General features: G+C 46.9%; 4 protein-coding genes across 8 annotated transcripts in view; 3 read left to right on the forward strand and 1 right to left on the reverse strand.

The window, feature by feature from the left end:
- Positions 1–1,417: 1,417 nt before the first annotated feature.
- On the reverse strand, positions 1,418–2,080 carry c15h3orf80 (chromosome 15 C3orf80 homolog; the record flags this gene model as incomplete). Its single annotated transcript, XM_079732846.1, has 1 exon — positions 1,418–2,080. The coding sequence occupies one exon, from the start codon at positions 2,078–2,080 to the stop codon at positions 1,418–1,420; it is 663 nt and encodes a 220-aa protein (XP_079588972.1).
- Positions 2,081–6,659: 4,579 nt separating this feature from the next.
- On the forward strand, positions 6,660–15,422 carry LOC307072904 (death domain-containing protein CRADD-like). Its single transcript, XM_079732475.1, has 3 exons — positions 6,660–6,771; positions 14,039–14,332; positions 14,826–15,422. The coding sequence occupies exons 1-3, from the start codon at positions 6,768–6,770 to the stop codon at positions 14,849–14,851; spliced, it is 324 nt and encodes a 107-aa protein (XP_079588601.1). The 5' UTR covers positions 6,660–6,767; the 3' UTR covers positions 14,852–15,422.
- A 429-nt stretch (positions 15,423–15,851) lies between these two features.
- LOC307072906 (caspase recruitment domain-containing protein 18-like) lies at positions 15,852–20,604 on the forward strand. The gene is made up of 3 exons (XM_079732477.1): positions 15,852–15,899; positions 16,551–16,829; positions 17,928–20,604. The coding sequence occupies exons 1-3, from the start codon at positions 15,893–15,895 to the stop codon at positions 17,951–17,953; spliced, it is 312 nt and encodes a 103-aa protein (XP_079588603.1). The 5' UTR covers positions 15,852–15,892; the 3' UTR covers positions 17,954–20,604.
- Positions 20,605–21,399: 795 nt separating this feature from the next.
- Positions 21,400–23,531, forward strand: part of LOC307072889 (uncharacterized protein) — a 10,243-nt gene continuing 8,111 nt past the window's right edge. For all 5 annotated transcript variants that reach the window (XM_079732449.1, XM_079732450.1, XM_079732451.1 and 2 more), the window contains exon 1: positions 21,400–21,536. In XM_079732449.1, coding sequence (XP_079588575.1) covers positions 21,484–21,536 — 53 coding nt within the window. In that variant the 5' untranslated portion in view covers positions 21,400–21,483. The remainder of the gene's footprint in view (positions 21,537–23,531) is intronic.

The following is a 23,531-nucleotide window of genomic DNA, read 5'->3' on the forward strand; positions in this document are numbered from 1 at the left end:
TTTTTTTTTTAATGGAATCCATTTCCAATCCACGCAAACTAAAGCAGCTCGTGAACAGCAGGAACAGGGTTAATGTTGAGCCTTCTGTCTCCTGCATGGCTGAGTGGCACACACACACGCACACACACACACACACACACACACAGTAAGTTATACACAAAGTAATAAGCACACGTAAGCACAGACACACACTCCACCAGTATTGACCCACCCAGGCCGAGCCAGCTATATATACCCCCCCTACTCCTCCAGGGGTCTGGCTCTCTGCAGACCCCCTACTCCTCACTCTACAGATGGAGGTTTACCCCCGCTCTCTGCGTCCTGCAGGACTTCCTGGGTTGGACCTCAGGACACAGTCTATGGTCCCTCCTGGGGTTTGATACTCAGAGTCCCGGATCCAGGCCTGACTCATCCCCAGACCCGGTTTGAGCTCGTGCACAGTGTGGTCCCGTGATTGTCTAATAATCATCGTCAGTTCATACTGGATATGAATAAGGCTGTGTGCGGCCATCTCACCTCTAAACAACTTGTAGTAACTTCAAGTAAACGGCTCTATCGTTCTGATCCCATCAAACGGATGAGCCGAAGACACAGACAGACAGACAGACAGACTGACAGACTGACAGACTGACAGACTGACAGACAGACAGACAGACAGACCGGACAGCCATTCAGACAGACCGGACAGCCATTCAGACAGACAGACAGACAGCCAGTCAGACAGACAAACCGGACAGCCATTCAGACATACAGACAGACAACCTGTCAGACAGACAGACCGGACAGACAGTCAGAGCCCCGGAACAACGGAGCTTTGACCCCCCCCGTCTCCACCAGGAGTGACCCCTTCTCCTTCGCCATGCGGGCGCAGAGAGTAACAGATAATGCGATTGTAACACGACCGCATGAGCCGCCGGAGACACAAAGAGGCCCGTCTGAGCAGCCTTCTCCTTTATTATCTCTCCCGTTCAACCCGCCTGGGACGATTTGCATACAAAATACGAGCCAACCTCTTTAATCGTATAAAATGCGCATAATTTCCCGTCCCTCTTTAGCCCCGTGATTATCATTATAATTGCACTTGATAGTAAAGAGTCTGCGGAGAATCCCTGCCTTTAGAATCGGCTTAGCCGGTTCCATTGTGGTGGCTGTGACGGTCTGTATCCTCCACCACTGTCTGTATCATCCACCACTGTCTGTATCATCCATCACTGTCTGTATCATCCACCACTGTCTGTATCATCCATCACTGTCTGTATCATCCACCACTGTCTGTATCCTCCATCACTGTCTGTATCCTCCACCACTGTCTGTATCCTCCATCACCGTCTGTATCCTCCACCACTGTCTGTATCATCCACCACTGTCTGTATCCTCCATCACTGTCTGTATCATCCATCACTGTCTGTATCCTCCTTCAAACGGAGTTCCGCGACGCACGCAAACAGTGTCCGTGGCCGGAGACCGGCTCCAGCTCATCCTGCCTCGGCTCCCGGGTCCTGCTGCCCCCCGCCGCGGCGCTAGTCCTCCCCGCCTCGGAGGCGCTCGGCTCGGCATCGCTCAGCAGGTTGTCGTCGGAGCGGTCCCGGCGCATCTCCAGCATAGTCTCCTCGTAGGTGGGCAGGTACTTCACCTCGTCGTAGGACGGCAGGCTGGGCGAGGCGAAGCCCCCGAGACTGTACTCCGGGTAGCGGTCCAGCAGCGAGTCCTGCGACGCGGACCCCCCCGCGGGGCCGTGGAACAGGGCGGGCTCCTCTGGCCGCTCCCCGTGGAGCGGGGGTCTCCGGGGCCGCGGGGGGCAGATGATCCGCTGGATGAAGTAGCCCATGGCGAACAGCAGCAGCAGGATCAGGATACCGGACAGCTTGCGCGTCACCCAGCCCACGTTGTCGAAGAAGATGTGGACGGGGAGCTTGCAGCAGCGCACCGTAGCGGCGCTCGCGTTCCCGGTGCCGGGCGGGCAGCACCGCTGTCCGTCACCGCAGTGGACCTCTGCGCAGCTCTGGAGGGCTTGGCACGCGGAGACGAGACACGCCGACAGGAGGGTGCCGGTGGCGGGACCGAGCCTCCCCGACGCCATCCCGGTCTCCTCGGAGCGCGCGGGTCGGTGGCGGTTGCGGGGGGGACGAGCGGCGCGTGGCTCCCGTCTGGCCGTGAGGGGTGCGCGTGTGTGTGTGTGTGGGGGGGGGGGGGTAAAGCGATCGTCTCGGTAAAAGAAAAGTCCGCTCAGGTGTTCCTCCAGGTCGTCTCCTCTCTTCCAGCTGTGCGCCAATCACGTGCTCCAGCTCCTCGCGCGGTGCAGGACTGCGGAGCGGGACAGGGGGGGGGGGGGGGGGGGGGGGGGGGGGGAGATCCGGTGAGCCCAGCCCTCCAGTATCGATCCGGCAGTAACCGAGTCCTGCTGTATAGAGGATGTTGTTCTTTCTTCGTTTTGTTTATCGTACTTGGTTCCGTTTTAGACGTCAGAAGTAGAAATCGGAGATGATCACAAACACTGACCTTGATGAGGATTCACTTCCAGCCGTAGAGACGATTCCAACCCTCCCTCCGTCTGCGGCTGAACCCCCGAGCCGAGCCCGATACAGGAAGGAGGAGGGTGCCGATCCTGGCCTTGGATTCCTTGATTGTTGTCTAATAATTCGGACATTGTCTTGCCACGGATTCATGGAAGTACAGCAATTCCCCAGAAGACAGTTTTCTAGCACATAAGAACATATTAGTTATAGTTATGATACAGTAATAGTTATAATACAGTAATAGTTATACTATGGTGATCCGTTAGAGCTGGAATGGCCGATAACGGCTCCAACCGTGACCTCCTTAGGGATGCTCATCCTCCTCTTTCCAAGACGTGGCTCATCTTCAATAACACATCCTTTAGCCCCTTGGGCCTGTGAGGTCACAGGTCACAGATATCCTAACCTGACTGAAGTTCAGCTACATTCACATTCACGTTGAGGGCGTTTAGCAGACCCTTCATCCAAAACGACTAACAATCAGTACATGTGTCAGAAGAAAGGGAAACAACATCTTTGTCGGTACAGTGAGGATGTTCATAGAGTGCCGAGCACTAACCATCACTAGGTTAACCCATTCCCCGTACACACCAGAGGTAACTAGCATAAGACCAGGTGATAGATGTCCCCACACAGCGCCGTGTGGCGGACCTTCAAACCCGGGCCCCTGCGTGGACGCAGAACGAAGCCCCCCTCTGCCTTCTGAGGGCCCCTGTCCCCGCTGACCAGAGGCCTCTCGGCCCCCAGGAGCAGATAATGCTCTGTGCGCTTAATCCAATTAGGGGCCATTGTGAGGCCGAGCGCTGAAAGGGGCGTCATGTTTCTGTGGCCCTCGATTAAGGAAACGTGACACCGGCCGGCAGCGATAAACAAACACACGATCGATGGATCCTGCAGCCCTCACAGCCCGCTGCACTGATCTATGGTATGAGACGCAGACGCAGTCTTCATACACTTCATGTGTGATATGTTTCTGGGCAAAGTTGGCTTTTTTTCAAGGATGGATGGCGCATGAGATTACTCTTATGCGTTATGTGTGTGTGTGGGTGTGTTTGTGTGTGTTTAAAACTATACTTGCATAGCTATAATGAATTAATTGACAGTTGAATACAAGTATCCATTTTGGGCCATATGACATGTCACTGTACAGGCTCCGCCCACTTAAAAACCCAACACAAAACAACATTGTAAAATCGTCACTGACGTAGGGTCGCTTAGTGCATAAGATGTTTGGTCATTGATCCAATGGCTTCCGAGATTCTCTCTCTCTCTCTCGCTCTCTCTCTCTCACTCTCGCTCTCGCTCTCTCTCCCCTCCCTTCTGATGTTCACCACAAAGTGCAGCTGTGGCGAGCGATCGAGTGAACTCTGTGCATCCTTTCTCCCTTCCTGCTGCTACTCCCCCCCACCCTGCACTCAGGGACAGACCCAGACACACAAATGGACGGACACACGTTTAGACAATATACTAGTATACAATAAAAGTATAATAATATACTTTTTGTGTGTGTGCGCTGCAGAGTGCTAGGTCCAGGTAGCAGGATGGAGGCGTGGGGGCCCCGGTCTCGGTGTATTCCCCTCACCCTGGGCCCTATGAGAGGCAGGACCTGCTGAGTGGGGATGCAGGGACCCCCACGCCTCAGCTATCTTACACCCACGGGCCTCCTCTTATCTCCCTGCTTACTCGCAGTGCTGAAGGGCGTGTGTGTGTGTGTGTGTGTGTGTGTGTGTCAGAGAGTGATAGTGAGACTGCGACTGTATATGTGTGTGTGTGTGAGAGAGAGAGAGAGAGAGAGAGAGTCTGTGACTGTGTGTGAGTGAGAGTGAGAGGGAGTTTTCTGACTGTGTGACAGAGAGAGTTTCTGAGTGAGTGCGGGAGAGACAGACTGCCTGTGTGTGTGTGTGGCAGCATCGTCTCATGTATGGGCCCACTGTATCTCTTTTTCCAAATCCGGCTTGCATTGAAAACCAAAGTATGACATCATGCATGAGTCTTACCATTGTAACATAGACAGTTACGTCTATGAGTACGTACGTATTCCCATGCATGCGCATTCATAAGCATCTCTTTCTTCTGTATCGCCAGAATGAGTCCAGGTGACTCCTGGATCTCCTCAATGAGACTTGGTGACCCGGGAAGTGGTCAAAAAAGGGAATATTCATATGTATTTAGGGTCCTGTTTAACCCTTTGAGGTAAGCAGCCTCGCACTACCCATCTGCAGATGACTCACACACACGCTCACACATTCACGCACACATGCACACACACACACACACACAATAACACAAAAACGGTACATACCCCCACACACATAGACATACATTACTATATGCCACACACACACACACACACACACACAAAATACAAAAAAAACATACAAAAACACAAACAGACTTAGACACGAATGACTGCATTCAACATGCACGCACACACACAAAAATACACATACATACACACACTGGATAGAAACCTGAAGGTTGTAAACATCTGCATACACAGTATATGGGATAACGTTTCCCCACTCCCACGTGTTCTGAGGTGATGGACAGGAATCCCTCCTCCACAGCCTCCGCAGGAGTGGGAGGCGGGGAGGCTCTCCGACTCGAGGCTGGGGACTGGGGCCTTCGGAGAGCGGGAGGCGGGGAGGCTCTCCGACTCGAGGCTGGGGACTGGGGCCTTCGGAGAGCGGGAGGCGGGGAGGCTCTCAGACTCGAGGCTGGGGACTGGGGCCTTCGGAGAGCGGGAGGCGGGGAGGCTCTCCGACTCGAGGCTGGGGACTGGGGCCTTCGGAGAGCGGGAGGCGGGGAGGCTCTCCGACTCGAGGCTGGGGACTGGGGCCTTCGGAGAGCGGGAGGCGGGGAGGCTCTCCGACTCGAGGCTGGGGACTGGGGCCTTCGGATGGGTTCTCTCCTGCTCCCACACGCTTACGGCTCACCCCAGTGAGCAGTGTCTCAATCCTCCCCCAGCACCACCTCCTCCACCTCCACCCTCACCACCTCTTAGCACCACCACCACCACTACCTAATAACTAATATGGTTGAATTAGGTTTAGCAATAGAGCTAGTGTTAGGAGTAGGGTTAAGGTTAGAGTGGGGTTAGCGTTAACATCATTCATGTGTGTGTGTGTGTGTGTGTGTGTGTGTGTGTGGGGGGGGGGGCTCTTAAAGCCCGGGGGGGGGGGGGGGGGGGGGGGGGGGGGGGGGCTCTTAAAGCCCGGGGCCGTCCCAGGAGCTGTTCTAGGGGCCGTCCCAGGAGCTGTTCTAGGGGCCGTCCCAGGACAGGGAAAGGGGATCGGGGGTTCAGGCCTTCAGACCTGAAGAGCCCCCTCAAAGGGCCTATTCGATCACACTTTACTAGCACCGACTAGCAATGCAACCATTTTAGTACAAGTATGCAAAGGTTATAGTCTTGTGTATGTTGGCGATTATAAAGACTCGACCAATGTAGTCCGATTTTTTATTAGTTGTATGAAGGCTTTTTATCTTATCGCCCGCTTTGATTGGTTTACAGTAAACCCCAACCTGGTCTTTAGTCGAATACAAAAGGCTAATCGTCAGGCAATTTTACCAAGTGACTAACAAGAACGCACGCACACACACACACTCTCACACACACACACACACACACACACACACACACACACACACACACACACACACACACACACACACACACACACACACACACACACACACACACACACACACACACGCGCAAGTCTTCGTCGTCATTTTATAATCTTGTCTCATGTGACACCTGGCGGCGTTTTGACTGATGTGCAGCCTGCACATTTTCCCGCTCAAATCAGGAATACGTAATGACGTTTAGCTTATGTGTTACGTTTCCAAACTGAAATAAAACATGACTGAGCAATAATTTGCATATTCCTGTGTCAAAGTGGGAGAAAATGGTAGACCAATCATTAAGTCGTTATTAAGTCACCCAGTAAAGAGCCATTCAATGGAGTATAGCGCTCCCAGTAGCCTTGTCTGTGATAGTAACGTAGCTGTGGTCACACGCACACGCACACACACACACACACACACACGCACACACACACGCACACACACACACGCGCACACACACGCGCGCACACACACGCACACACACCTCTCAGCGTAACATCCGGGGGGAGGGAGGGAGCACACTCGTTCTCGATCGTCGGCTGGCTGGCGGCTGGCTTGCCCGCAGACTGAGATGGGGTCTGACTGAGATGGCGTACTACGAGGCGGCGTGTCGGTCGTGAGACGATGGGTAAGGTTCGACAACACAACGCGCAATAAGGGTCGAAGGGGGATGCAGGGGGACGCTACTTCTGTTGTTCAGACGGATGTTGTTATTAGGTTATACTTTACTATGATGTTTTTTTATGTTGCAATGATGTTGTGCAGAGGCAATGTGCGTGTAGTGGATACGGCGCCGTCCTCGTCCATTTGACTATCTAGAGAGATAAAGTTATAAAGCAAACACACACAGGTCTACAGGCACACACACTGTAAAACATATCTACTTGGTTCGACTTAAAATCATAAGTTTCCCAGCTGCCTTAAAATTTCAAGTAAAAACAACTCATTATTTTGAGTCTAGTTAAGCTTTGAATTGCCTTCTGTGAGTCAACATAACAGTACAGTAATTGTTGTTTCAACCTTGCTTTGCAAGTTCAAAATAAAGTGGACTAATGTGGATTCTGTTGACTTATCCTCATTAGTGGCTTCAACTTGAAATTTTAATTAAAGAATGTGATTTATTCATCAATATGCATTCTGTACACTTATCCTCATTAGTGGGTTCAACCTTGTTATTTCAATAGACAAAAGAACTTGCACATTTGGCACAATATTGACAGTTATCAGAACGGCAGCTAAAGCTAACTTGCCTCCAAAGCTTCGCTTTGGCTGCTGTCCTGATAACTTGTTTGTGCTAACATTTGGCACAAACTCAATATTGTGCCAAATGTTCAAATTATTTTGCCTACTGACAGCACTCGGTAACCTCGATCAACAAGGCTATGGATTGAAGGACCAGTTAAATACAGATACTAATACAAAAAAAAACGTTTGCAAATTTGGAATGCAATAAGAGAGTCTCCTTGGGATTTCTGTTGTGAGTGTGCAAGTGCATTGTAGGTGCAATGTTGGGAGGCTACTGCAGAGGTGATAGATTAAAAAAAAACTTCAGTGTTCACTCAGATCTGGGGATGTGCATGTTGTACTGAGTTGGCTTATTATTATACAAAGAAGATGCATTCAATTGTAGCAGCTACTATGAGATAATAACTAATAATATAGCCTACCACGATTTCACGATCATCCACGAAGAACAGCCCTTTAATGCAAATCGGATCAAGCATCAATATCAACAAAGATTGCTGCATTGCAAACATAAAGCGTTTAAGAATATGTATTTTTTCTTTCAAGAAAAGTTTTGGGTGGGCCTGTTGAAAAGTGGATGGTCGTAGGTCCTTCAGGCCCACCCATAACGCCGTGCCTGGGCCCATCCACAACTGGAATCCTGTGTGACCACAGCCACTACGTTACTGTCACAGACAAGGATACTGGGAGCGCTACTCCCCTGAATGGCTCTTTACTGGGTGACTTAATAACAACTTAATAATTGGTCTACCATATTCAGTCCTTTGACAAAGTGGAACCGCTTTTACCTTTTTCACTAAACCTGAAACGTCCACACACATGGAGTCAGGAAACACAATGGACAAGAACCTTGGACACTGTCCAAGAGACATCCTGACCGTGCAGACAAGGGAAAATGTGTCATAATACCATATCCCCCTAAAGTTTATTCATTAGGGGGATATGGGTGTTTATATTTAAACAGATAGAGACACTCTGAGACATGTAAGGAAGGACCAACAGACCTGAAAGTATGGCTCTCAGTACCATCCTAACCCAGGGCGGGGCTATTTCAATGTTGTCCTTTTTTAATGTTTTTAGTCACATTGCATTCATTTACAAACAGCAATTCATTTATTTTGTAGTCTAACTGAACAAGGCTGATGTGAGACTTTACGATAACAGACACGCATAAGCAAACAGCACACTCTGTACAACGCCTCAACTTCAAGAGATGCTATGCTACCACACAGGTGTCCTTGTTCAGAGCAGTCTGTTCAGAGCTGTCTGGATTCTCTCTTATCTTCACTTCTGCAAAGTACTTCAACGTAATAAAACCCCCCAACAGAAGGCAGCTGCCACACATTGTGTGATGCAACAAATACGCCTTTATGATTCATTGAGAGGACACCATCATAGTTAGTTTAGTTTGTAATGTGATCGCTGAGGGCTGAAATGGGATCACGCAAACAAAAGAACAGTCAACCTTTTGTGAGCGGCCCCAGTTTGTTTATAAACTGTTCATGCTACCTTAGTGTCACTAGCTACCACACAGCAAAACTCTGCAGTCTTAGCGACTGAGCATTCTCCAGGGCAGCTCCCAGTCTCTGGAACTCCCTCCCCCAACATATCCTCGACTCCGAGTCCCTCACCATCTTCCAGTCCCACCTCAAGACCCATCTCTTCTCCTCTGCCTACTCCTAGACCACCCCCCACCCACTCCCCATGAACTTTGCATTTCTTTTTTCGTCGTTTATTTGTTGTTCGGTCGGCTGGCCTCCGGGTGCTGGATGAAACGGATTACATTTACATTTACATTTAGGGCATTTAGCAGACGCTTTTATCCAAAGCGACTTACAATAAGTGCATTTGTTCCAATAAGTACATTTGTCATAAGAAGTGAAACAATATATCGCTGTCGGTACAGTAAAGACGTTCATAGAACCAAGTGCCAGTATTACAATCGCTAGGCTAACCCATTCCCCGTGTAAAGCAGCGATAGCAGGTACTGTAGATGCTACACAATCAAGTACCTTGAATAAGTGCAATGTACAAGTGCCAGGACGTACAACATTCAATGGTGGCTGTGCATTGGTTTCTATGCAGAGTCAAGATGAACTCTGAACAGGTGAGTTTTGAGTCTTTTGCGGAAGCTGGTGAGCGACTCTGCGGTCCTGACATCGGTAGGGAGCTCGTTCCACCACTGAGGTCCCAAAACAGAGAAAAGTTGTGACTTTGCTGATCGACCTTTGCTTGCGATCTTAGCGATGGCGGTACCAGACGTCCAGCTGAGGTAGTTGAGCGGAGGGATTGAGCTGGGGTGTGTGGCTTTACTAATGCTTGGAGGTAGGCAGGGGCAGTTCCATCGACTGCCTTGTATGCCAGTACCATCATCTTGAATCTGATGCGAGCTATTACAGGGAGCCAGTGGAGGTCTCGGAAGAGGGGGGTTACATGTGAGAACTTTGGTAGGTTGAACACGAGGCGCGCTGCCGCATTCTGGATGCGCTGCAAGGGTTTAATCGCAGAGGCAGGGAGTCCAGCCAGGAGCGAGTTGCAGTAGTCGAGGCGGGAGATGACCAGGGATTGGACTAGAAGCTGAGCTGCTTCCCTTGTGAGGAAGGGCCGGATCCTGCGGATGTTGTAAAGTGCAAATCTGCAGGACCGGGCCACCGCAGTGATGTTTGCGGTGCAGCACAACTGATTGTCCAACACTACACCAAGGTTTTTGGCAGTTGGAGAAGGAGATACAGTGATGTTCTCAACAGTGACCAGTAAGTCCATGTGTGGGCAGTCTTTCCCTGGTATTAGGAGGAGCTCAGTCTTGTTGAGGTTAAGCCTCTGGTGATGGGCAGTTGTCCAGGTGCTGACTTCTGCCAGACATTCAGATATGCGTGTTGCAATCAGGGCTTTGTCAGATGAGGGAAAGGAGAGAAATAGCTGAGTGTCGTCAGCATAGCAGTGATAGGAAAAGCCGTGGGATGTAATTACAGAGCCCAGAGATCTGGTGTAGAGGGCGAACAGAAGAGGCCCCAGCACCGAGCCTTGAGGGACACCTGTATCAAGCGTGCAAGGTTTGGACAAGGAGCCATTCCATGGCTCCTTGTCCAAACCTCAAGTGTGGCTAGACAAGGATCATGCGTGTTGCGCTCATATGCAATGAAAACAATCGGCTACAGCAATTTGATATTAGAAAAAGTCAAAAATGGGCCGTTTGGGAGCCGAAAGAGCCGGCTCTTGTTGGTGAGCGAATGTCAGTGTAGGACACTACAGCGCATGAAACTAAGAAATAATCATATCAATTAATTAAAGTACAATAATAGTAATGCAATTTATATCAATGACCTCATGTCGGAATGGTGGGACGTTTGAAAAAAAGTTAAGAACCGCCACTCCGACAATGGAAACAGAAATTGTCGGAGTGGTGGGACGCTTGAAAACAATGGAAGTGCCGCCCCTCTGACAATTAGACGTCAATGTCGGAGTGGGGGTATGTCGGAATGGAAGGTGGTCCCCAATTATATTAGGGTAAGCAATAGAGCAAGTGCTAGTAATAGAGTTAGAAATAATAATAATAGTAATAATACATTTAACTTGAAGGCGCCTTTCTCTGCACTCAAGGACACCGTACAAAGGTACACAAAAGCCATTAAAAAGAAACAACAATAAGCGACATAGCAATTGGCATCAGATGGAATAGGCGGCTTTGAGCAGATCTGCTTTGAGTTGTGAATTGAAATGGGGGATTGAATCGAGGTCTCTGAGTTGGTAATGAATGGGAGGGCGTGGCTGCAGTTCCCCATTTATCTCCTCAGCGGGATTTCCCATCTTCCAATTTTTGAATCAGATTTCCCCAAACTCAATGTCCAGCTCCACTGAGGGCCCCTGCTCACGTAGACTCGCCCCAATGAGTCCCCGAGCTCCACGGCTCTCACAGGGCCCTCAGGGTTAAAAAAAGTATTTCACCATAACTCTGTGATGTTTCAGAAGTGGAGACAGGAGAGGATTCGTCTCAAGGTGAATGAGGAATACTCTGTGTAACTTCACACTCCAGCAGTGTAGCCTGGAGCCTAGCATATAGCTTTATACTACAGCAGTGTAGCCCAGAGCCTAGCATAGCTTTAACACTCCAGCACTGTAGCCTGGAGCCTAGCATAGTTTTAAAGCAGGCCAAACACCTGCGCCGAAGCGCTGCAGTGCGCAGTTTACGCGTGTCAAATGCCGCCCCTAGCACCATTAGGAAGCGTCGCGCTGCAGCACCGTTGTGATTATGTTTGAAAGCAGCAGATCAACAAACAAAGTCGGTATAGGCTACCATAACGTCATACCAGTTGTTTTATGGCTACATATATGGCCCTGATGCCCATTATCCTCTGTTTGTGCTTTCAATGATAGTCACATTAATTCATAGTTACTTTATATACTGTCGGGCACTTTATTTACGTTTTAGTCACTTTATTTGCAGTCATTGCTCATTATTTTTGCATTGTGGAATTATTCGTCTGGTGTATGAACAATCTCCCTGTGTACAGGACCTCGTATCAAGCCGGGATGTGCCAAACAGCTTTAAAAAAGCGCTTTTTCAGGGGCGGCGACGCTAGGCAATAGAACAGTGGCGTGAAGGATAGCGGGGCGGCACGCCACCGAGCGCTGGCGTGCGTCTAGCCGCCGCCGGTGTGGAGTAGTACGTCGGGAATAATGGGGGCGTTCGTTTTGATGCAGCTCTTCGGCACCGGTGTATGTTGGGCTTAAAGATCCCATGGCATGACAATTTTACTTTCTGAGGTTTTCTAACATTAATATGAGTTCTCCTAGCCTACCTATGCTCCCCCAGTAGCTTGAAATTTTGTTGGGTGAAAAATGAGCACTAGGCATGCTGCTCCGCCTTTGAAAAAACCAAGCTCAGACGCGCCGTTTTGGAATTTTCCCCGTATGTCGTCATAAGGGGAGATGCCACCTCCCCTTTCTCTGCCTTGCCAGCCCAGAGCGACCGTGCGAGCGCCGTGTGTGTGTGTGTGTGTGTGTGTGTGTGTGTGTGTGTGTGTGTGTGTGTGTGTGTGTGTGTGTGTGTGTGTGTGTGATTACACACACTGTAACGCAAGTGTTGTACACTTCTTTGTTATTTGGATAACCGTTCTGCTGTTGGTGTTGTGGCGCATAACACGTCGGACTCTCATCTCCGGTATTTCCACAACGAGACTCGTAGTGGGGGTTATCTCAGCCATGGTGGAGAAGGAATTGGGGGAAAGGAACTTTCCCTGAAGTACATGAACCACGACATGGAGGAGAAAGGGATTGTTGGCCGCGAATGTGTCCCGCTTGAGCCCCGCTTCCCACTGCAGGAGGCGGTGATGCCTAAGCGCTGACAGCTGCCGAGGCGGTGGTCCCTCGGCAGCGGGAAGCGGGGCTCAAGCGGGACACATTCGCGGGCAACAATCCCTTTCTCCTCCATGTCGTGGTTCAGTCTACTTCAGATTGATGTGGACGTGGAAGAACCAGAGACGTCGGAGAACCCGACGCAGTTGTTTGTGATTCATAATATCGTCTGGAGGCGCACACAGCTTTTGGCCGTGATAATATATATTATATGATATAGATATCTATGTATAATATGATATTATTGAGATATAGAGCTCCAGGACTCCCGCCGGAGCACCAGGAGTGTTCTAGAATATTTACAGAACACGGCTAAAGGCTGTGTGCGCCTCGCCATTGCGATACATCCACTGTAAACAGAGCGCATGGTACCGTGGCTGCAAGCTGCTCAGGGCCACACCCCCACCCTCCTCCTTGACCCGCCTCTGTCCTCCTCATTTGCATTAAAGCTACAGACACCGAAACAGCGCGTTTGGGGAAAGCTCAATGTGAGACTGGCTCGTAGTGGCTGTAATTTTGCACCACAGCTGAATTTGGGGAACATCTTCAAATTCGCTTGATTGTCTTTTGTTAAACGTCGGTTTGGGATTTTGATCGATAAGTTTCCCTGTAGAGGCTGAGTGCGTATCTTCGGATGCGCGATTTGTTATTTTGGTTTGTTTTTTTTGGGTGGCACAAGGCACCAAAAAGCAGTCGTCTCAGGGGCATTTCCCTTGTCCGTGGAGTCACTATCAACCGGTGGCTCTTCCGGACTTGCGGGCTTTTGCTTGATATCCCCATTCTCACGCCACCTGAAGAAGGTATGGTCTACTTTTAGTTAGGTCTTGGGGGAAAATTTGTTGATTTGGAAATTAAATAGAAGTTTATTGGTAATAATAATGAACTCAATGACTAAAGATCAGTTACTCGAGGTTGCGGACCATTATAACATCGTCGTATCGTCGTATAACACTAATATGCAAAAGAAAAGAAACAAAAAGATAAAGGTCTGATAATTGTACTACCTGTAAGAAAAAGGATTGATAGTCTTTCGATGAAAACCATGCCCAAAATCCTTCCAAGTTGTGTTCAACACAAATGCAATCCTTCCTGTAAGTCCTTGTGATATTGGTTGGATTTTGGAATCTGAAATCATGAAATCATGACTCATTCAAGTGTCTCTAGACGTTCGACTCTGGTTTGGGATGAAAGGCATCCAGAGCTAACTTCTGCACTGGTGAAATGGAGCTACATCTGTGCTACTCCTAGGGATGGAACTCTAATATGCCCTGCCTGCTTGGATGTCTTTTACCCAGACGGAAACAACAGAAACCGGCCAGAAGGGCGGGATCTGTCCCATAAGCAGCTCCTGCAGGTGGCCAAAACGCTGGGGAAGGAGTGGGAGCAGGTTGCCATCCACCTGGAGCTGAGAATCACAGATCTGGACAACATCAAGGCAGACAGATACATGGATGTGGCCATGCAGAAGCTGAAGATGTTGCTGCTGTGGATGCGCTGTAGAAGGAAAGGAAAGGCCACAGCACAGGACCTGCTGGAAGGTCTGGAAGACCTGGAGGACCTACCGGTCGAGACTCATCAGTTATTGACGGGTAACGTACTTCACCCCCACACAGTGAACGTCTATCATGCATGAGCATTGATCAATGAAACTCTGACCAGCCTATTCATAATGCTTTACAAGTTAATATATACATAAAGAAAATAATATATACAAATAACCATTACTTTCTTTGTCTCTTGTTTCTATAAAGTACCACTGAAAGCAGTTTGCTTATTTGATCAATTAATCACTTTTTATATGATACTTCTGGTTCACTTGGTGTGGTTGTGGACCACTGTCATAGATATTATAACACCTCTGTAAAACGATTGACAGCGTACAGCAGACTGTTCAATGGGCAGTCCCCATTAAATGGTGTCCACAGCCACATGGGATATGAAGGGGGGTGGAGAATGACAATCTGTTTTCTGTGAATGATGTGAAACAAGATGGAGGGATGAGGAGTGCTGTGATCCTCAGGGAGTTTGTTTGTGATGGAAACTGATTTGTACTCATTTCCTGTCCGTCGTTTGCTTCCTCAGAAATGGTACAACGCCCAGTTAAATGACATGGCAATGGCATTTGCAGAGGCCCTTATGCAGGAGACTTCTCCGGGGAAAGAAAGCCATGGAGACATGTGATGGACCAAAACGCAAGCGACGACCAAACAACGTGAAACAGTGAAGCTGTCTGAGTGTTTGCTGGTCGGCCGGATGCGGCCAAATGACAGCATCAGACCAAGGCCCTCCTTTCCTGAGCTGCTCGATGTCTTATTGGAATCACAACGATGGACTCCATGAGTCAGTCCTGCAGTTTACAATAGTTCTGTTGACTCTGGAAGTGTTTAGAATAAGCCTTTGCTAAGATATTCCGCTCAGGTCCCTCTTATATCCAGATATAGATATGAATACATTATCATGAATATGGAGGGTACTGTTTTTATTTTAGGCCTTACCTAGATGTAGCTTATTGTAGCCAGCTTCACTCTTTATATTTTCTTTTAGAAATGTATTGTGTAGATTGGTATAAACTTGATACATTTCAGGGAATTTCTCCTGTTTAGCTTTGTTTTTCCCGTCCAATCCGTCCACATTGCTCCTGATTTACTTTGAAAGGGGAAATAAAAACTTTTTACCAAAGGGTGCTTTCTTGCTTCATTTGTTATTTAAATATTGCTATACCTTATCAAATTAAGTATTTATATTATTTGATCATTTCAATTGTCAAGTTTAAACAAGGACTAAGATGAAAAGATAAATGATCTAATATAGCAAATGTGGTCGAGTATTCGCGTCAGCCTGCAACTAAAATATGAAAACTAAAGGAAGCCAAATATTGTAATATATTAAAGAGTCGTGGAAGGGTCCCCCAAAACTTCTCTGTAGGTCTCTATCACGTTTAGACAAAAGCTCTGGTACATATTAAAATGATACGAATCTGTTTTATCCTCAACAGTTAACTGTTGATGGCTAATCTGCATGCATGGAACCAGCCTCATAGTTCTATGAGGATTCGTAATATACCAATAAAAAAAACGGCAAGTAGCCTTCAGGAAGTGGGTGGGGAAAACGAAAGTAAGGTGAATCGGCGCGAAGCCACGCTGTCAACTATGGAAGGTAAGTAGAGTTCATCACAACTACCCGAAAACTACCCCAAAAAGACATTTGACTTTTTACTTTTGACATTACTGATGGGTTTTTTAGAATTATTGATCTGAACTGGGAACAATATCTGAATGACGATCAGGGTCGTTGTCAATAGTTTACTTTTTGTAGCCCAGCCTCCTACAGCGGGTCAAGGACTAGACTATTAATTAGTTGTGCTGTATGTTCTTTGTACCGATTTGTTTGGCACCTCATAAACGCATAGCGCTACCTTCCTACATACCTGTACTTAAAACATCTGGCCGACTAGTGAACGCTGTTAATGTAGGCTAGAGAACAGACTGCTGACCCAATACACATCACATCACTGACCGTATTACTTCTTATGACTTAGTATAACACTATGACGAGAAACTACTTATTATTATGGAACAGTGGACTTATTGCACCATATTTTGAGATATGTACATCAAACAAACATGTTATTGATGAGATATGTTGTGGGGGACAAGGTGGTACGACAAACGGTTTAATATTTACAGAGGTTAAGAAGAGTCTCCATAATTCTGACGTCAACAATTCAGAACTATGTGTTGAACACCCTGCCTCATTTATCATGTTTGCGCATTGTCATTTTATATCACTTTTTGATTTCTCTTCCAGGGGAGCTTCGAAGGGTCCGTCTTGAATTTGTGCAGAGAGTTTCAATCCCAGTTATCAAAGGTCTCCTGGATGACCTTTGGCAGCAGAAAGTGTTCAGTACTGAGGACATGGACTCTGTGATGCAGGAACACAAGATCAGAGCAGACCGAGCACGGTGTCTGATCGACATGGTGATCAGTAAAGGGGAGAGAGCAAGTCGGATAATGATTGATTGTATGAAGAAGAAGGACCATGACTTATGCTCCACCCTGGGTCTGATCTCTTCTCCTGCTGGTGTGGGTGAGTTGTTACCATGAATGTACTTTTTAAAGAAACGGTCACTGCCAGCTTTGTTTTGACAAGAGGGGAGCTTCTTTGTCCTTTAATCCACTGGGATCCAGTGATTCATTATCGTTTATTGACATGCAGGAGTGCTTAAACAGTGCAAGAAACAGTGTATCAAACAGTCAAGTTGTGTTTGATACTGTGTTATATTTTTGTAGGGTGGTGGGTCAGGCCTGTAGTGAGGTGTACAGTTTAATGGCTCGGGGGACAAAAGAGTTCTTCAGTCTGTTGGTGTTGAGGAGCATCCTGTCGCTGAACGAGCTCCTCTGGCTGCTGGTGACAGTGTGCAGAGGATGGCTGACATTGCCCAGAATAGCCAGCAGTCTTTTGGATGTTCTCCTCTCCGCTGCTGTCACCAGAGTCCACTTCATGCCGACCAGAGCCGGCCCGCCTGATCAGCTGGTCCAGCCTTGATGAGTCCGTTAGATATGCTGCCCCCCCAGCACCACAGCGTAGAAAAGAACGCGGGCGAACGCTGTGTATGTTCTACCACAGACTGGTAGAACATACACAGGTGTTTCCAGATGATCGCAGCCTCCGCAGGAAGTACCGTCTGCTTTGGTCTTCCCGGTACAGATGGTCTGTGTTGCTTGCCCAGTTCAGCTTGTTGTCCAGCCACAGCTCAAGGTACTTATAGGAGGCTTCGTTCTAAACTACAGCATCCTCGATCTGAACTGGTCCAGGACGGGGTCTAGACGTCCCATAGTCTACGACCAGCTCTTTGGTTTTCGAGGTGTTGAGCTGGGGGTGGTTTGTGTGGCACCCGATGACAAAGTCCCTCACAAGGTACCTGTACTCCCCCTCACTATCACCCCTTATGCATCCAACGATGGCCGTGTCACCTTCACCCCCCCACAGTGAACGTCTATTGGCTATACCCCCAACAGAGGGGACGCCACGCCCCATAATGTTGGATACTTCTCATTAGATTAGTTTGCTAAATCAGTTTGCATTTAATATTATTTGTGGTAGTAATGTAATGCGGTTGTAATTGCAATGGAGGTTACCTTTGTTTTGTATGTGCACTAATTCCCTGTTTGTTTGCTTCCTCAGACATGATGAAGAAATCCTCAGGATAGTTACTTGGCAGATTTCATAGTGTCTCAGTCGAAAGAAAAGCCCTGAAGATTGACCAAAACAAGTGATGGGCCAACTAACCTGGGCCCCGGTTCTCGATAACGATGGATCCATGTTTGTATGATCATTCTCAGGTACCTCCTATAGCCGGGTATAGATAGGAATTTTTTTCAAGAGGCAGCTTTTCCAACCAAAATCCCACTCTCAAGGGTTTCATCATAACATTATCCTGACCCAGGAATGTTAAGACGTCTGTTTGGGGAAAAATAAAAATGGTTTGAACATTCAGTTTTTTCCAGTTTCCCCAAGAGGCAGCTAGTAGTGTTTTATAAAAATAAAAGGTTTTGTATATTATGTTAACATGGTCATGACCAATAGTGTAATTATTTAAGTGACTTTATAAACATGATGTGATTTCACGCAGAGGTGTCAAAAGTATATTCACATTCATTTCTCAGGTAGAAGTATAGATACTGGGGTTTAAAAAGACTTCTGTGGAAGTTGAAGTATCAACTCAAGCTTTTCACTCAAGTTAAAGTGTAAAAGTACTGGTTTTAATGGACAAAAGCTTAGGCCACAGGGGCCTATAGTGCACTACCCCACCTCTCCAAAAAACAACAACATTTTTCTTACATTGAGATGTTAATGTTGAACATTTTGGAATGCAACTCATTCAGCCGCATTCATGCCCATTGAAAATGAACACATTTTAATACAATAAAAGGTGATACATATTTTGGCAGGTCGAAAGTTCAGTCTAACAAAATATGTGTGTCCCCCCTATTACTTTGGCTAGGAAAGAAGAAACATGTATATTCTTCATTAAGTGTGCATTATAGGGAAGGTATGCATATTTGGGCTATTTTTCGTATTTATTTGTGTAGGGTAATGAAAGGCACTATATTTGCGACAGGCCTACATTATAAGGCCTACCATGATGAATGTTATCATTGTTATTTATTCAGGACATTTTATAGGGACATCCACAGATGTTGTGTGGATTACCCTACACTGTAGGGTACTCCACACTGAAAACCAGCTGATCGCATTTTATTCTTGTAGGGCATAGGTTCTCAAAGTGCGGGCCGCGGGCCAATGCGGCCCGCAGAAACATTCCTGACGGCCTGCAATGACATACAGATGTAAGTAAAAAAAAAAAAAAGATTAATAATAATAATAATATATATATATATATATATTTTAATTCTTATATCAATATTAATTTAAACAGAAATAAATAAATATAAAGAGAAAAGTCGACTCTCTAGCTTTCAATTAAATCCTGTTACATTTGTTAGTTTTAATCCGACTGTACATTACTTTGAAAGGATGAACCTCAGTTTTGTGATTTAGACCTCACTTGACCTCACTCCCAGAGGTCCACGGTGCAATGTTTCTTTTCACCACTGGGATGCTGACGGCGTTTCCTGCCTAATTTCCTTCCCTTTGGCGGCCCTCAGTCAAATTCTGGGTTCCTAAATTGGCCCTCAGCTGTCAGAACTTTGAGAACCCCTGCTGTAGGGCCCCCAGGAATAAAATACGATCAGCTGGTTTTCAGTAGACAGCTGTCAGTTCGGCCGCGGTGCAATTAATGAATAAAGATCGCAAACACGTAGGAAGAATAAAAACATTTATTTAGACAGATGTGCCGTAAATTACTACTTTACAACCTCGTTGATAACCAACATTTAGAAAAACATCAGCCTTGGGTGAAATCGAATCCTAGTGTGTACTTCCGCCTGCACTGGATGCATGCGCGCTGCCGCAGCCGGGATACAATTCTTATCGGGGGTAACTACATTGGCACAACACCTGAGTGAAAACAATCCAAAATGAAATACGATTAACGAGGCTATTTTTCAAATGTAAGGAGTAGAAAGTACAGATAATTGCGTGAAAATGTAAGTAGTAGAAGTAAAAAGTCTGCTGAAAAATAATTACTCAGTAAAGTAGCCTATAGATAGGCCTACCCAAAACTTCTACTTAAGTAAGGTAACAAAGTATTTGTACTTTACAGAGTCGGTGCCAGAGCAGATCTACTAGAGGGGCATGGGTCACCAGCGGGGGGGCACTGCCGTTTGAGAAATATTTTAACACAGTGCTGACCTCACAGTCAAACACAGCAGAAATGTTATCAAAAGCGAAACACATTTTTCTTTATTATTTTTAGGATAATCAGTTATATTAACGTTAGCAATAGGGCTAGTGTTAGTGAGAGTTATATTAACGTTAGCAATAGGGCTAGTGTTAGTGAGAGTTATATTAACGTTAGCAATAGGGCTAGTGTTAGTGAGAGTTATATTAATGTTAGCAATAGGGCTAGTGTTAGTGAGAGTTATTTTAGGGTTAGCAATAGAGCTAGTGTTAGTGAGAGTTATATTAATGTTAGCAATAGAGCTAGTGTTCCCAGGACCTGTTCTAGGGGCCGTCCCAGGAGCTGTTCTAGGGGCCGTCCCAGGACAGGGAAAGGGAATCGGGGGTTCAGGCTTTCAGACCTGAAGAGCCCCCTCAAAGGGCCTATTCGATCACACTATTGTAATGTGCACTGACTAGCAATAATAGCATTTTAGTACAAGTATTAATGAGCCTTTCAGGATATAGTTCTTGTGTATGTGGGTGATTGTAACGACTCTACGAATAAAGTCTGATCTTTCATGAACTATTTGTCCTAACTTTCTGTTATTTCCTTATTTTATATTTTATTTTATACTATATTTTATACGTTGTATGAAATCTTTTTTATCTTATCGCCCGCTTTGATTGTATTTATAGTAAACCCCAACATAGTGTTTGCTCTTATAGTTGAATACAAAGATTAATCGTCAGGCTATTTTACCAAGTGACTAAGGACACACACACACACACACACACACACACACACACACACACACACACACACACACACACACACACACACACACACACACACACACACACACACACACACACACACACACACACACACACACACACACACACACACACACACACACTAGTCCTCACCAGCACCAGTCGTCATTTTATTATCTGGTCTCACGTGACACCTGGTGTGCAGCCTGAAGCGGATGCATATTTTCCCGCTCAAAGCAGGAATACGTAATGACGTATAGCTTATGTGTCACGTTTAAAGACTGAAATAAATCACGACTAACTATGATTGGTCGTTGAACAGGCAATAATTTGCATATTAGTGTGTCAAAGTGGGAGAAAATGGTAGCTGCATTATTAAGTCGTTATTAAGTCAACCAGTAAAGAGCTATTCAAGAGCGCTCCCAGTACTCTTTTCTGTGATAGTAACGTAGCTGTGGTCACACACGCACGCGCGCGCGCACACACACACACACACACACACACACACACACACACACACACACACACACACTTCTTAGCATAACATCCGGGGGGAGGGAGGGAGCACGCGTGCCTGCGTAACGCACCTGCGCTCAGAGGAGGACGGACACCGACACACAAGTATCAACACACAAAGTGAACAGGGTGGAGCAGGAGGAAGGGAGGAGGATCCACCCCGAGGATGGTGGCGGAGATGGCGCACTGCGAGGCGGCGTGTCGGTCGGGAGATGATGGGTAAGGTTCGACCAGAACGCGCAATAAGGGTCGAAGGGGGATGCAGGGGGACGCTATTCTGTTGTTCAGACGGATGTTGTTATTACGTTATACTTTACTATGATGTTTTTTTGTGTTGCAATGATGTTGTGCAGAGGCAATGTGCGTGTAGTGGATACGGCGCCGTCCTCGTTCATTCACTATCTAGAGAGATAACTGGTTATAAAGCAAACACACACAGGTCTACACGCACACAGGCCTACACGCACAGCTAGTTAGTCAGTTTCCATTAAATCCTGTCTCTTTGAAAAGTGGATGGCCACCCGAAGTCCGATCTGAGACGCCATGCTCTCTCCGTGAGGGTCCCTCCTTCGCATTGTGTTGTGCGTTGTTGTGTGATGAGGACTCTCCTCGAGACAGAACTAGTCTCATCCCCGGTTAACCGACGCCTTTCTGTCGGTATCGCAAACGAAACGCTGTGCAGACAACAGGAGAACGAGGAGCGTTCATAGGAACAATAGGAACACTACTTTGGCCCCGGGCTCAGGGAGGCAGGAGTCAACAAGCCTTTAGTGAGCGTCTGGTCTCTGACAGTGTTGTCGGGTCAAAGAAGAAGTTCCGAAGCCGAGCTATGGTAAACGTTCAGTAAATCTGACGTCACACCAGTTGGCTTTACACGAACCATAATAGCAGGGCTTAAAGTTCTCAGGCACCATGCCTGATTTCAGGCATAGAGCAGTTTTAAATTCCTTTAATACTTAATTCAATACATTGTAAACATTTCCCCCTGGACAACTATTCAGGCTCACAAATCTTTCTTGCTTTAAGCCCTGTATTAGAGTACAAATACTTTATAAACATTGGCTGATCAGTTTAGTGTGAGCAGCGGAATAGTGCTCTGAAATATATGGAGTTTACTTAGAATTCCTATTAATATATTTTGTAATAATCTTAATATTGTTTTTATTGTAGGCCTATTCTATTGTATGTTGTCTATCATGTTAGTTTAACTTTATTTTTTTAATCATATTCATATTCAGTCCTTTGACAAAGTGGAACCAGGTTCACCTCTTTCACTAAACCTGGAACGTCCACACACATGGAGTCAGGAAACACAATGGACAAGAACCATGGACACTGTCCAAGAGACATCCTGACCGTGCAGACAATAGAAAATGTGTCATAATACCATATCCCCCTAAAGTTTATACATTAGGGTGATATGGGTATTTCAATGTTTTCCTTTTTTAGTGTTTTTAGTCACATTGCGTTGACACCCATTCATTTACAAACCGCAATTCATTTATTTTGTAGTCTAACTGAATAAGGCTGATATGTGACTTTAAGACAACAGACACGCATAAGCAAACAGCACACTCTGTACAACGCCTCAACTTCAAGACAGATGTTGTATTACCACACAGGTGTCCCTGTTCGGAGCAGTCCGGGGGGGGGGGACCCTGTCTTCTGTAGGTCTGTACATCACCAGATCTCACTGCACAAACCGCCGTCTTGGATGCAGAGGAGCTCTCGACTTTTAGTCATCGTGTTGGAAGTCATCTTTTTATTTCATTGTTTAGTAATTAGTCGTTAAGTGATTTGTCAGTGTGGGGAGAGAGTGTAGGCCTACTCCTGACTGCAGCTGGCAGACATTGTGTGATGCAACAAATACGCCTTTATGATTCATTGAGAGGACACCTACCATCATAGTTAGTTTAGTTTGTAATGTGATCGCTGAGGGCTGGAATGGGATCACGCAAACAAAAGAACAGTCAACCTTTTGTGAGCGGCCCCAGTTGGTTTATAAACTGTTCATGCTACCTTAGTGTCACTAGCTACCACACAGCAAAACTCTGCAGTCTTAGAGTGACATTCTCCAGGGCAGCTCCCAGTCTCTGGAACTCCCTCCCCCAACATATCCTCGACTCCGAGTCCCTCACCATCTTCCAGTCCCACCTCAAGACCCATCTCTTCTCCTCTGCCTACTCCCAGACCACCCCCCACCCACCTCCCCAT

The sequence above is a fragment of the Pollachius pollachius genome (genome assembly GCF_949987615.1).
Source record: "Pollachius pollachius genome assembly, chromosome: 3".
Lineage (NCBI taxonomy): Eukaryota > Metazoa > Chordata > Actinopteri > Gadiformes > Gadidae > Pollachius > Pollachius pollachius.